The sequence below is a fragment of the Haematobia irritans genome, chromosome 4 (genome assembly GCF_050003625.1).
Source record: "Haematobia irritans isolate KBUSLIRL chromosome 4, ASM5000362v1, whole genome shotgun sequence".
In the NCBI taxonomy this organism is placed as follows: Eukaryota; Metazoa; Arthropoda; class Insecta; order Diptera; family Muscidae; genus Haematobia; species Haematobia irritans.
In genome coordinates, this window is record NC_134400.1 from 59361752 (window position 1) to 59377841 (window position 16090).

General features: G+C 35.8%; 1 protein-coding gene across 1 annotated transcript in view; it reads right to left on the reverse strand.

The window, feature by feature from the left end:
- Positions 1 to 16090, reverse strand: part of LOC142232773 (uncharacterized) — a 28693-nt gene continuing 12603 nt past the window's right edge. Inside the window, exons 2-3 of the mRNA XM_075303443.1 lie at positions 6988 to 9045; positions 1 to 5497 (exon numbers count right to left, since the gene is read on the reverse strand). Of these exons, the coding sequence (XP_075159558.1) occupies positions 3543 to 5497; positions 6988 to 9045 (4013 nt within the window). The 3' untranslated portion in view covers positions 1 to 3542. The remainder of the gene's footprint in view (positions 5498 to 6987; positions 9046 to 16090) is intronic.

Genomic DNA, 16090 nt, shown 5'->3' on the forward strand with positions numbered 1-16090 from the left:
TAGGAGAAGGCTACATAAAACTTTATTATCATCGTTATATCTGGGATAATTTATAAAAGTATTCGACTGCATATAAAACTTATTCTGTAAGTTTGTTTGTCCAAGGGATCGGGAATAATAATTAGATTAAAGTCAATACCTTCGGATCCAAGATAAATTATTTTAAGAGCAGTTGCAACAACATTGCACGGTTGAATGAAATTACTGACGTAATATTGTAAAGTTATTTTATTGATTAATAATATATAATATACATGTTTTTCATTTTGCAAATTTGATGTGTAATTCTCTTTATATTCGAGATCACGCATTCAATTTAGTTGAATGGACCTCGAAAACTTCAAATCAAAGGTTTAATATCATCGTATGGTATAAATCGTATTATAAAACTAGTAAAAATTGTATAGGTAACATTGGGAAGAAATCTAAAAATATAATAATAACGCTTTTTTCTCGTTTTATATATAGTATTTTACAATTTGTCTCATTATTTACAAATTTAGAAGCTGAAAATTACAAAGTTGAATCATATGTTATATATCTAAAAGTTTTTTTTTTTTTTTGTATAATATACATATTTGTTCGTATTGGTTTATTTATACAAAAGAGGACTTAGAACACTTGACGAACACAATTCGCATACAAAGATTACAAATAAAATAAAATGCAATAACCTGAATGCTAATAGGTACACTAAATAGTTGATATCAAAAATAGCCACACTAATTAATCCGCTGCAATCAATTTAATTTGAACAAACTATAACGAATTTATGTATATGGAAACAAGCAAATAGAGGCTATCAGAAGTAATAGGGAAATAATAAATTCAAAAAATATGGATATTAGGGTTATGTTCAGATTAAGTTGATGTATTTAGTCGAATTAGCAAAGAAACAATATCAACTTAATGGTTCACAGAAATAAAAATTTCACAGAAATGTCATGGGAAACTTAGATACTGACATTTATAGTTCTTCATAAACCCAATAAAATCCGTTTTCTAGGAAGCAACTTAGTTCAAAAGTTTAGTAAACACCGCAAATCCATACAGTGTCTTAGCTACGTAAAAATGCAACATAAAATATTGGGAGTAGTGGCGGCGGTATTTCTCGGTGCTACTATTTCGTAAAAATATGGATTGTGGTGAAAAGAATCAAAAAATCGCCTTTTACAATTCCTCGTTGAAAAATAATATAATCGCTGGTTGTAAATTTAAATGCACCCATCATAAATAATAGGAATTAATGGTTTAGTAGCATTAGTGTTGGTGAGTTAGTTTGGAGTTGTTAAAGCTATTCAATAATAATAAAAATCCCCAAAAATTAAATTATGGTACTAGAGATTGGAGTCAAATCCCAAGATCGTTTTTAGAACTTTGTGAACTATGAATAAATCGTATTTAGATAATAACATAACATATGCTCATAACATAAATAACAAATTTATGCCCATGTTCCCAAATCCACTTTCAGGTGAATGTGAATCAATTCCACGATTTTCGTGTCCTACAATCCACAATTCACTTGCAAAAGTCTTGGTGAAAGTTGAATTATGTCCAAGATGGGTGTATTTCCGGTTAAAAAAAAGTACTCGCGTAAAAAAGTTTTATATTTAATATATGAGTTTTATTAAAACTGCGTCATTTTTAATTTAAAAAAAAAAAATAATAAATTGTAATAAGTCTATTGATTCCACTTATTTTGATTTCCGCCTTAGTGAATTTTTGGGTGATTTGTGCAACCCAGCTGGTTACAGAAAAGTTCAAAAAAGAACGTGGAATTAAGAACACCAAATTTTCACGTTCGTGGATTTGACGTGAATAGTGGAAGTGAAGTGGATATCGGAACATGGATGTTAAAGAAGTCAAAATTTAAGGTTTTATAAAAGAAAGTAAAGTTTTTAAAAGTTTCGAAAAAGACGAATTTGGTCTTTGTAATTTCTGTTGTTTTTTTAGTAGAAAACGTTTGGTCTGGAAAAAATTTTGATTGTGATTTGGGTTTGAGTTTGGGCAACATAAAAAGACGATTAACTTATTTTAATCGATTTGAAAATCATTAAAAATTATCGTTTTTATCCATAGTCAAAAGTAAAAAAAGAGGTAGTGCCAGTTCTACAAGGATAGCCTTTCTATTCTCTAATGTCAAAAACAAGTGGTTACTCTACCAACAATGAAGAAGAGTTTGTTTGTATAAGCTATTTATCATAAAGAAATTTATGTATATTACTCTTCTTCCTTATTAAAATTATAATTCTGTCCGCAAAGATAGTATTGCCTTATTTTCTAGTTGACGTTTGGAAAAGAGAACACTAAAAAACTTTAATCATCTTTTTCATAGACACTAACCCCCATATACAATAAAGTTACAGAAAACTTCAAGCCTACTTTTGCCATATAAATTCGTTCGATAAACTGTCAATAAATTGTTTTACATATATATGGGCATAAATGTTTGTTTTTCATGCTTTTTTATCAGTAGAAATTTGAATTATTTAAGAAGACGACATTCGAAGTCCATATTTTTTTGACACAATTTTAATAGAAAATTAATAGAAAAGTCTCTTTCCGCTTTTCTATCCGTGGTGAAAAGTTGGAAATTGGAACGTGGTGCACGATTTTTTTACAAGTGTGGCTAGTTATTTAAAAACATACACTGACTTCTAATTACACCTGTAGTGTGATTCTGTATTCTTTTCTAACTATAGTCGTTTTTCAGCGGTAGAAGGAGTATGGTCACCTTAAACAGGTTTCAAGAGAAAAATATGGAACATTTTTGTTTCAAAAATGTTGTTTTCTCGGCAAACATATACATGGTTGCCGAAATCAGTTATATAACTTACGAGAAAACAACATGGTGGCGACAAACATGTTACATTTTCACTGTCCAAAAATAACATTTTTTCTTGAAACATGTTTGAGGTGATCATATTCGTTCGCTGTGTGTGGCTTCATTGCAATGTGAAAAGCTGTTCGAGCTACACATGGAATCGGACAGTACTCAGTGATAAGAGAATTTCACCAATGTGGAATCACAATAGACTGAGTAGTCTAATTGAGCCTGATATATCAGACTGCCACAATACCTAACCTAACTTTAAGGGACTGCTGCAAATACTAAACTTACGGCATTTGCTTTGTGTTGTTCGTAAAGAGCAAATACGCCCAAAATTAAATTTCATATTTCTATCTCTCGCACTTCAGAATCCCACTACTGGCTTAAGGTGAGTATTAAGTTCGAGTTTAGCCGCTAAAATCGTAATTTTTTCACTAAAGTGAAAACTAAATCAGTAAAAAATGCATAAAATTATACATATTTATTGCATATTTCATTATAACTTGAAGGGGAATAGCCCAAAACAAATTTTAATAAAGTTTATATTCCTTAAAATGGATTATTAAAGAAAAATAATCGGGAAAATATGACGATTTTAGCGGTTAAACTCGAACTTAATACCCACCTTTATGGTAAATGTAAACTAAAATATCTTAACAATAAAATCGATATTTCGTGTCAATTAATAAGCAGATTTTAAATTGTGATATTAACTAAATTCGGCAGTGAATGTCGGCATTATGGGGGCAGAAAAGGTTGATTCCTTCTCAACGTACCATTTATTAACATCGCCAACTATACTTGTAAGCGATTGGGTAGCTTCTTTTAATTGAACACCAATATTTTCGTATTCGAATAGAGTGTGGTCCACAAAATTGGTATCGATGCTGGTTTCAAAGGCTGTGTGTAAGGATCTCTTGTGGACGGAATGATCAGATTGTAAGGTTGAGAGGATAGTGCTGAATTCGCCAGGTCTTTTGCCTGAGACATATAAGGTTATCACACTCATATCTTGCGAGTGTGAACCCTCTTTATGCTTGCGCTTGTGTTTTTTACCAACTCTACGAGATTTCGGTCTCTCCGGCGATGTTTCAATTATGACATCTGAATTGAGGATTCCATTGGAATCGTCCGAATCGTGTTGCCCAAAATCGCGACCAGTATCACTAACTGAGGGGAAAGGATCATTAACAAATTGTTGTGGTAGAGGGGCTTCATTTATATTGAGGCTTTCATGTTTAGCAGGCTGATCATGCAGCTGTTGAAAGAGCAACTGTTGTAGCAACAAACTATTTACCGCGGGAGAGGGAGCTTGAGTTTGAACAGTTGGCGTTGATACAATTGTGTCGGTTATAAACTCGGTTGCCGTAATAGTTTCCGCTGTCGTATCATAAATTGTTGTCAGAATTTTCTTTCCCTGAAATGTGATTGGCAGAACTGTTGATTTCCCCTCAAATAGGGTTGTCACATATGTGGATGTTCGTGTCACGTATTCAACAGTTGGCTGGGCTGGCGTTGAGCTATACAACCCATACAACAGATTCGAGGGGAAGCCCGCATTTCCCAACAATAATTGAGACAATAAGATATTGGCTAGGGGTGTATCTGCCTGGATTTGTGGCTGAATTGTTGAAACTACTGGATCTACCGTGTAGGCAGTCGATGGTAGTACCAAGGAAAATGATGTTTTTCTACCTCTGATAGTAGTTGGGGTAAAAGTAATGGTTGTTGTTGGAAATTCTCGCAATAGGAAATGTGTAATTTCAGTAGCCCCATTGGAATTAACCGATGAACTCTCAGACGTTAAACCCAATGTAATCTGTCCATTAGCACCAAGAGACTTTGTGTATTGTTGAGGACCTAAGACTTCAGTGCTGGTTCGTGCAGTCACAATGAGTTTCAGTTCGGTGGACTTGCCATTAATTATTGGCAAATAGGTTTCGCCGGGTATTATATGAGTTGCTGTTATAATTCCACTCTTATCCAATTCCACAACGTCATTGCTGCTTTCGTGTGTGTTGCGGTTTCGGTTTCTTGCCTCAGAGTCCCTGAATGAGCTGCCGCGCGATCGACCTGGAGAGCTTCTATTCCTCTGAGATACAGTATTGCGTGAGGACGTTGCTTCATTATTATTGGAATGATTGTTCAATCTTCTTTTTCCTGATAGCAACTGCGAAGATGGAGTTGATGATGGCCGTTTGCTTTTTATCCCACCTACTGTTTGAGGCTTGCGAAAAGGGGCTCGTTTTGGGGTCGAAATGCTCCTCTCAGTTGTTGCTGTTACTTCCTTTTCGCGTAATGTAAATTTTGATCTAGAATTCGCATTTGAGGATACGTGAGAAGGTCTTATGACTCTTTTGTTTGAACCACTTGAATTGCTAGTTGAAGTGTCAGATTGTTTTGCTCTATGGTCAGCGCGGCCTCTTAGTTTGCTTGTTGGTGGAGGGGGTGCCTTAGTGGAAGGTTCCTCTCGAGTTTCTGGTATAGGTCTGGGTCTTCTAAAGCGACTTTTTGGCGTCTCTCTCGATTTTCGCGGATTACTCATTGAATCCTCGACTTCGATTTCAATGTCTGTGCTCCTTCGGTTTCTTTTCAAGTTTGTTGCAGTGACGTTATCGAATGTGTCATATTCCGCATACTCAATTGAACTGTCGATGGGATCCTCTGAAAGCACAAATAAAGTTGGTTACAAAATAGTAGTTTAGTAGTAATTGTGTAGGGGTTTTTTCCTAGAATTACAAACGTAGGGAAATAGGGCAAATTTTTTATTCTCATTACAAAAGTAGGGAATTTTTCTGTTTGCACAGATTAAAAAAATAATATATTCGGTTAATTTTTGGGGATTTGAAGACCCACCATATATGATGGTAAAAGCTTTATTTCAAATAAGGCACAATCTCCTTAAAAAGTCAGAATTTAAAATGAAGTTTATTGATAAATGTTACCTTGGCAACGAAAGATGCAACTTGCTCGCTTTTCTGGCTTGTTTCTACGTTTTACTTTTCTTATTTGTTGTCATTTGGATGGTTTAGGGTGTAAATTAGCCCTATCATCTTGGCCGAACAAATATGTTCTGCCGTCAGCGATGTAAGAACCCAGAAGATGAAAAATATAAATCAATGTTAATTTGTACAATCGAAGGAATTTGCAATTTTTCAAAAGTTTCCTTAGTTAGTATAATAGGAACATACCGGGGAACTGCGAAGCAGATGTGTTAGCAAGGCTAGGAGCTACCTTACATATTGCAGGGGAACTAGAATCTGTTGGTATGCCTCTGGCCACCTGCAAGCTCTTACTGCGTGAGAAGGCTGTTATGATGGCCAATATTCGATGGGAGAATTGCAAGGGTTGTAACGACACCAAGCAAATATGGCCCCATTTAAACTTAAACCGCACACTAGATATGCTAGTGTTCTCAAGGCGTCAGATAGCACTCCGGATATCTGCTATAACGGGTCGCTGCCTGATAGGCGAATTTGCAAAAACTATAGGTGCGAAGTATAATGACTATTGTATAAGCTGTCATGATGTGGAGGAAAAGGAATCAATTAAAACCCTCTTGTGTGAGTGTCCTGCTTTTTGTGTAAGGCGTAAGCGAATTTTAGGAGTATATAGCTTTAGATTACTGGCGGACCTGGAAAACGTTAACTTAAGCAGTTTGTTAATGTTTTTGGAGGAATCTGGTTGGTTCCACAAAAGTAAATAATAGAGAAGGTTCAGTGGTTAAAACTAGAAGTGCCCATATGTAATAGGTACTTTTAGTTAAATGTGGTATCACAATGGGCTGAATAGTCTAAGTGAGCCTGAAATTTAATCGGGCTGCCACTTTAACCTAACCTAGTATAATAGACTGCATTCCATAACGGTTTATTCAATTCCCGAATTTAACTTTATATAGTTATTTTGAACGAAGTTGGATTTCAAAATAATTTTATTGACGTAGGTAAAATTGTAGGGAAAACCTTTTTGGACGTAGGGAATAAAAGGGAATTTTTTGAATTTGCGTAGGGAATTTTCGAAAATCCCCTGTAATCACTGTCTACCATTAAAGTTCAACACTAGCCTATTATTAGAGGCGAAATTCGACTGACTGAAAATGTACTGAGTATACAATTATCTATGGAAATTAAGAATCTATTATGTTGACAGTGTACCTGGTACGGAGGATATCCTATTATTTTCAGGCAGTAGAGTGTGTCCTTCCACGATTCCACTCATCATGGTGTTGGGTATAAATACACTAGATGTTATCTCCTCGCGACTTATTGTAGTAATTTGACCTTTTACTGCAAGCTTAGTCCAAAACGTGAATGTGGTATAGTATGTTATGGGTGAAGGTTGATTTGTCAACAGATCCGTTTCGAGGGGATTCGTGTACGTTTCTGTCAATGTAGTAGTGACTGTTTCTAAATGACTGAAAACATCCGACTTTTCTCCTGAATAAACGGTTGTAAAGAATGTTTGTGTTGTGAAGCCAGTTTGAACAAGTACGGTGGCCGAAGGTGCTTCACTCATTAGCACTGAGGGGGAAATTGTCATCATATCCACACTATCCGGTTTTTCGATCTCAACATTTGACGATTGTATAGTTTCTGGATGGGGCAATATAATAGCTGGTATCGTTGTCGATGTTATTGGACTGTCGTCCACTTGGCTAGCAGCAATTTGTTTCATATCTATTGAATCATTTATGTCTTGCACATTCGCTTCCATATTTGTTTGCTCACTGTGTATTGTAGTATTTTTCGCTTTATGGGAAACTGTATTGTTTATAGTTTGTCCTATGACGGCACTGTGAGCAACGACTTTGGTGTCTGAACCCGAATAAATTGTCGTGTAGAAGGTATATGTGGTCAGTAGTCGGGTAAGGTCCTCATCATCGGAACCATTCGTCGAATTGTATGAGAGATAACAGGTAGTGCATTGAATCAAATTATTTCCCACCTGATCAATTTCATTTGAGCCTAACCTGAGCGTTTGCAAAAAATCATCGTTGTTCAAATCAGGGGAATTTTGAAGGACTAAACTGGAATTGCTCCCATTATTATCCGAAATGACTATAGTTGAGAGGATATCGGTTTGACTAAACAGAGTAGATGTTTTGCTTTGGAACAAAGTTGTAAAATATGTGTATACAGTGTAGAAGGTTTTATAAATAATTTCCATATCGCGTTTAGAACTTGATACACTGCCACCAGTGGTAATTGTTGAAGTGGCATGCGTGGCCACTTCATCCACATTTGTTACACTCAAGGTTTGGTAATAATTACTTTCCACTTCTTCTTCGGTTGAATTGGTTGATACATTATGCTTCCTGAGTTCTCCCTCGATTTCTACAAATGGTTGTGATGATACTGTTGCCTCAACTGGATGTGTCATCATTAGCAAGTCGTTTTCGGAATTATTTAGTTCTTCTACTTCTTTCTTTGATTCCAAACTATTGTTTATGATATTTAGAGATGAAACTTCGCCTAATCCTGAGGGATCTAAATTATTGGAAACTTTTGATGGATTTATTAAATTCAATACCACATTGTTTTCTATTTGACCATTTGTTCTCGAATCTATAATATCATTCCGATTGTTGCCTTCAGACATTGTAGAATCGTCGCTTTCTTTGTGTTGGCCATCGATGGAGGACAATCCTTTCCAATCTTCATTGTTTTGCTCTACATTTCCTGACCCCAGGAAATTGCTAAGCGTAACCGATGAAGTTTGCATTTCATTTTCAATTTTTCCAGTTAATTTAACCGATTCGGAAGCATCATAGTAATTAATGTCGAGAAGACTAGATTCATATAATGGATTCATTTCGCTAGGGGAATAAATGATTACACTATCGCCCACCATTGTTGTGAAATCAGCAAATCCATAGTATATGACAGTGGAGAAATTCCTGTGGAACGCAAAAGAAGGCGTAGGTTCTGCAGTACAATTTGCGTAAGCCTTACAGCCTATCTTTTTGGGTTTTGTGACTACTTCCACATTTGGTAAATTTTCTTCAGCACTACCTTTAGGATATATGGACGGACTGTTGTTCGAATCATAAATTCTCTCCGGCTTTATGTAATTGGCCAAAGTGTACATCTCTGAAAAAATACGAGGATCCGATGAGGCCGTTGTACCATAGAGAACTCTCGAACTTTTTTTTGTGACATATTCTGCATATTCTGTTGTACTTCCATCTTGAATAAAAGTTCTTGCTGTTGAAGCTGCAAATACAAATACAGACATACTTATAATGAACAAATATTTATTGCTCTTCACAATTTATAATGAAAAAACATTTTTGAGATTTTGAATTTAATCCAATTGTGAAATCTTATTACAAGCTAAAGTGAAAATTTTGCGGCTGTTTTGGTGCTGGATATAATTTACGTATAAGCTGTCGCGAATATCGTTATCGATATATCGAGATAGTATTTTGATAAAGTGGAGTTTCCTTGATTCATGGAAGCTAAATTTATGTGGCCATAGATTTATTGTTGCCAACGACTAATTATATAGGTGTCCGGCTTAGCATAAAGGGCTACTAAATTATATCCGTTTGAGTAAAGTCGATAAACTTTTCAATGAAGTCGTTTTGTCCTTATATAGTTATGTGATTCGATTTGAAAATGGGTATCATAACATGAAAGAATTTTTTTTTTTTTGACCAAGGTCAACTTGACTTTAATAATTCAGAGAAAGTCTGAAAGAAAAATTAATTGAATTACCAAAGCAAAAAAGTGTTCAAAAATGGGACAAGTTTTTCACTAGTTTAAAGACAAAATCTTTGGATCCGAACATACACTGGGAAAACTGTTCCGGGTAAGCTAGAAAACGGCCTAACCGATTTATTTGAAATTTTCAGAGAAGATAGCTCGGGCAAGAGGACATCCCCTTGCCCGACTTTTTGAAAATTGGATCAAAGTTTTCCGATTTTCTTAAAATTTTCAGGGAAGGATATCGTCTAGGTTAAGATCCGCTACTTTATTTTTCTATATTTGGTCGGGGAGGAGAACCTTTTTTAGTTACTGTACCGTGGCTCACCGTTGAGTCACTATAATTTGAATTTTACTTTATGTGCGAATTAGAGTTAATAATGTTCCGGACGAGAACTACACAGAAAAAAATATCACCAAAATATTCCCAATTAAAACGTTGATTGCAGTTTTTCAATTAAAAAATTAATTGATATTATTAATTTTTTAATCAAACTAGAAACATTAAGTCAATTTTGAAATTTTAAATCAAAAAATTAATTGATGCAAATAACTTTTTAATCAAACTCGGAAGACTAAGACAATTAAAAAAGTTATGGATATTTTTTTTTAATTCTTGATTAATTTTTTTTAAACTATAAATTTTTTTTGATTCTCAATTAACATCATGAAAACTTTTGTGAGTCCGATATGTATGGCAAGGGAGCCACAGGCTAAGGAGAGACGGTGGCTGATATATTCGCCGGCTTAATTCTGTGTGTATAACAAAGAATATAGTTTTATATTTGAATAAGGCAGTGTTGCCAGGTTGGGGTTTTCCCCCCAAATTTAGGGGTTTTTTACACGTTTAGGGGGATTTTTAGGGGTAACATTTATTTGGGGGGATTTTTGGGGGTAAAAAATTTGTTTAGACCCTATAAAGTGGAGCTATTCTCAACAAAATTTATTACAATTCTGGCATGAATTTTGAAAAAAAAAATGAGGGAAGTCAACCCATGTTCTTAAATACAAGCAAGTATGTTAAGCAATGACATTCTGTTTTAAACGCATCTGTTGAAGGGGCGTTTTTAATATTTGATACAATTAAAACAAATTAAGAAATGGTATTGTAACATTAAATTATTGGTCTCATAATTTCACGCCTACAATTTTGGCGAATAATGTATATATTTACTGAACTTTAATTTTTGTTTATTTTTTATTTATATTATTTATATTTTATAAACCGTTGTTTTAATTAATTTGATTTGAAAGATTTATACGTTGAATGATATTGTTTTTTCTGCCCTTTATATTGATATACATTTTATTATTATACCTATAGAGAAATTACTTTCCTCATGAACGAAATTTTAGACAAATAAACCCGAATTTGTGAATAGTGGTATAATGACGTTATCTACTGATTTTTATTTACTTCAAAAGAAATTTTGTTCTCCAGAAAAAAACATCTTTCAGTATATATATTTGTGTTAAATTTAATTTGTAAAGTGTATCACTGCAGGATTTTTTAACGAAATTTGGGACACCTTTTTGGCTTATTAACATTCTTAAATTCGTATCCATAATATCTTTTATAAAAACAATACCTAGGAGAAAGCTCCAAGGTATTGTTTTTATAAAAGATATTATGGATACGAATATAGATTGCTCAGATTTATTGTCTTTCTTGCCATTCAACGTTCCTAATCGATTTTTAAGGGAATATCATTTATTTAATGTTCCTTTTCATAGAACAAGCTACGGGATAAATGAACCCTTAACACGATGCCTCAATTTATTTAATTCCATTGCCAACCGATTATCACACAGAACGACACATTTTCAAGAGAATGCTTAGAATTTTGTTTGATAATGAAACGTAAATTTTGTATAATTTGTTTGCAATGTATAAATCATATTTCAACATTATTATGAAAATTTAATTTAATCTGTAAGAGCATAGCTCGGTAGATGTAAATAAATAAATAAAAATTTTTAGGGGTTTTTGAAAAAGTCTAGACCAATTTAGGGGGTTTTTTCTTAAGATTTGGGGGGATGAATCAAAAATCACCTGGCAACACTGGAATAAGGTACCATAATCACAATGGACTGAATAGTCTAAGTTAGCCTGAACCAAATTGGGCTGCCACTTTAACCATTTTGAACCTTAAGGTAAGGGGTATAACACCCAGAAAGAAGTAAACACACCAGGAAAGAAGATTTAGGTTTATTTTAGAAAATTTTAACTAACATGTTTTACTAATTCCAACGTGATACAGATAAATTTACAATTTTTTTTAAATTTATTAAAATAATAATTTGTTTCTGTTGTTTAAGAAAATTTCATATTTTGAAGGAAAAAATTGGAGTTAAAAATTGTTAAAATGGCCTTAGCGCTATATACAATTTAAAAAAATGCTCATTTGAGAAACTTATGAATGCAATTTAAGTAAACTTCACACATTTTAGGAAAATATGAACTATTTTTCAAATGTAGTAAAATTTGCTCACATTTGGCAAAATTCAGCTAAAATCAACAAATTTCTATTACCTAAAGTTAAAAAATTTTTCGTTGACATTTTTCTGAGGGAAGATGGTGTATACACTTTATATGTACGTATTGACATCGAAGAAGATTTCAACACTATTTCGACTAGAGACTGACAGCCTGTTTCTGTATGTCGAACGATCTTGGTAGACAGAAATAAGTGCTTTGTTAATTTAATGACCATTTTAACTTCCACATAGTTCAAAAAATGTACTTTAATTACCGTAACCACAACGATAATAAACTTAGCTAATGGAAAACTTATAAAAATTCAGTAAATGTTTTTTAGTTCACTATGAATTTGGGCAGGTGGCGACACTTTGTCAAGTCAAACCTTTTCTAAGGTAATGACATCAAAAGGAGGTAATCCCTCACGAAAGATATTCAAAGAACGCAGAAATGCTTTGTTTATCCTAAAGAAATTAGTATCTGTCGACCCAAGCACGTTGTCGGCTAAGCAAAGCGATTCCTTAAAATGGGCTCAAGGAATTCTTAAAGCTGGAAAAAGGGAAAGATCACCGGATCCCGTTTAGAGGATGGCAGTTCATCCTCTAAACGGGATCAAAGATCGTTTGCAAAAGACAGCCTTGTGATGGTTAATAAAGGAGCATTGGACAGTAAGGTTCCACAGCAAAAATGAGCAAAATTGAGAACGCGATGTCTGGTGTATACTCAGAGGTGCGAAAAAAAATTGCCCCGGGCCAAGTCCTCGACGGGAAGATTCTGGAGGTATCAAGGACGATATAAGTTAACAGTATTTGCGGACCAGAGGTCTATGGATTGCTTTAAAGCTGCTTTGATGCCAATTGGTGAAGTTTGGGAAGGAGCCGCTTTGGAGTTAGTTGATAAAAAGGACATACCGGCTAAACCTAAAACACATGCATGGATACCTGCAAACCCTCCTGATCCTCAGTCGATACTAAACAGACTAAAGAAATGTAACCCTGATCTTCCAACCGCCGATTGGAAGGTTGGTCGTTTGGATGAGGTGGATGGACCAAGACGACATGCGATGTTTATATTGAACATTGAGTCGCTGCCACATCTAGCCCGGACCGAAGGACGTGTCTGTTATGGCTTTCATGATATCCATATGAAGGTATACAAAAGCGATCAGCCAAAAGATTCCGAAACGGACAAGCCTCCGGTAGAGTCAAAAGAACTGCAAACATTGACGAACATCGTATGCGTTAAGTTACTTGATGACACAATTGAAGCGGCTGATGTGACGGTGGTTGAAAATTTGGATGGTTCTACGGTTCCTCCAGATAAATCTTCACCATTGTAAGGTCGCTTGTGCTGCCTTAAAAGTTCTCCTGATGAAAGGAGACATAGATATAGTTCTTATTCAAGAACCATACATATATAAGAACAAGATCTGTGAATTAGGCACTCCGGGTTTCAAACTTTTGCATAATACCGGTAAAGATATGAATCGAGCATGTATAATTGCTAAAAACGAACTAAACTTGTTTCTGCTTCGTTCATTGGGCACTGCATACACTGTCGTATCCAGTCTAGAGATATCCAAATGCAAATACTGGGTATCTTCGGTCTACATGGGACATGATAGGGAGATGCCTCCATGTGCCGTTAAGACCTTAGTTGAGGAGTCACTAAAAACGAAGACAAAACTCACTAAGGGATCCGATGCAAATGCACATCATAGTATTTGGGGAAGTAGTGATACTAATGCAAGGGGAGAGTCGCTAGTAGAGCTTATTTTGCGTAGTAACCTGGTAGTTTGCAATAATGGCGATGCACCAACCTTCGTCACCAAAAACAGGCAAGAGGTTTTGGACGTCACATTGGACGTCACAGCAGAGCTCCTGAGGATTGGGACGCTTACAAGAAGAATCTGAGAGGATACAAGCGAGAACTGAGAAAGGCTCAGCATAAGTCTTGGAATGTTTACTGCAGCAGTATTGAGAATACATCAGAGGCTTCCAGACTACGGAAGGTACTAGCATCCACTAACTCCGCTCCAGGTTTCATTAAAACATCGGAGGGGAATTGGACAACGTCCAGTGAGGAGACGCAGGAGGTACTATTGGACACACATTTTCCTGGACGGTTGAACCAGGTTCTGGCGGTGCTACCGTGGCTCAGCGGTCATTTCCTATCGATGGCTCCAAATTGGATGGACAAGTGGGTTTCGGAGTATATTCTAAAGATCTAGAACTTCGAATAGCGAAAACATTACCTAATCACTGTAGTGTTTTTTCAGGCTGAAATATTAGCAATAATATTTCAGCTTGGCTGAGAATGAGAAATAAGGTTCCAAAAATTGTTGGCATTAATATATACTCAGACAGTCAACCTGCAGTAAAATCCTTGGACTCTGTGTTCCTTAACTCAAAAACGGCCATCGACTGCCCCAAATCTCTCAACGAGATGGCTGAGCAGTACAATATTCACCTAATATGGGTGCCTGACCATAGGAACATACCGGGGAACTGCGAAGCGGATGAGTTAGCAAGGCTAGGAACTACCCTACATATTCCAGGGGAACTCGAATCTGTTGGTATGTCTCTGGCTACCTGTAAGCTCTTACTGCGTGAGTTAAGACTAGAAGTTCCCATATGTAATAGGTATTTTTAGTTAAATGTGGTATCGCAATGGACTGAATAGTCTAAGTGAGTCTGAAATTTAATCGGGCTGCCACTTTTACCTAACCTGACCTAACCTACTGCGTGAGAAAGCTGTCATGATGGCAAATGTTCGATGAGAGAATTGCAAGGGTTGTAACGACACCAAGCAAATATGGCCCCATTTCAACTTAAACCGCACACTAGATATGCTAATGTTCTCGAGACGTCAGATATCACTCCTGATATCTGCTATAACGGGTCGCTGCCTGATAGGCGATTTTGCAAAAACTATTGGCGCGAAGTATAATGACTATTGTATGTGCTGTCATGATGCGGAGGAAAAGGAATCAATTAAACACCTCTTGTGTGAGTGTCCTGCATTTGGTGTAAGGCGTAAGCAAATTTTAGGGGCATATAGTTTTAGATTACTGGCGGACCTGGAAAACGTTAAGTTAACCAGTCTGTTAATGTTTCTGGAACAATCTGGTTGGTTCAACAAAAGAAAATAATAGAGAAGGTTCAGTGGTTAAAACTAGAAGTGCCCATATGTAATAGGTACTTTTAGTTAAATGTGGTATCACAATGGACTGAATATTTTAGTCTAAGTGAAGTGAAACTTAATCGGGCTGCCACTTTAACCTAACCTAGTTCACTAACTACGAAATGGAAAGGATTTTCCTTAAATAATTATCCAACGCTGTAGTTAATGCATCGTTGATTGTAAAGGGTGATTCTTTTGAGGTTAGGATTTTCATGCATTAGTATTTGACAGATCCCGTGGGATTTCAGACATGGTGTCAAAGAGAAAGATGCTCAGTATGCTTTGACATTTCATCATGAATAGACTTACTAACGAGCCACAACGTCGAATTTTCCGTGAATGGGCCCTAGAAAAGTTGGCAGAAAATCCGCTTTTTTATCGACAAATTTTGTTCAGCGATGAGGCTCTTTTCTGGTTGAATGGCTACGTAAATAAGCAAAATTGCCGCATTTGGAGTGAAGAGCAACCAGAAGCCGTTCAAGAACTGCCCATGCATCCCGAAAAATGCACTGTTTGGTGTGGTTTGTACGCTGGTGGAATCATTGGACCGTATTTTTTCAAAGATGCTGTTGGACGCAACGTTACGGTGAATGGCGATCGCTATCGTTCGATGCTAACAAACTTTTTGTTGCCAAAAATGGAAGAACTGAACTTGGTTGACATGTGGTTTCAACAAGATGGCGCTACATGCCACACAGCTCGCGATTCTATGGCCATTTTGAGGGAAAACTTCGGAGAACAATTCATCTCAAGAAATGGACCGGTAAGTTGGCCACCAAGATCATGCGATTTGACGCCTTTAGACTATTTTTTGTGGGGCTACGTCAAGTCTAAAGTCTACAGAAATAAGCCAGCAACTATTCCAGCTTTGGAAGACAACATTTCCGAAGA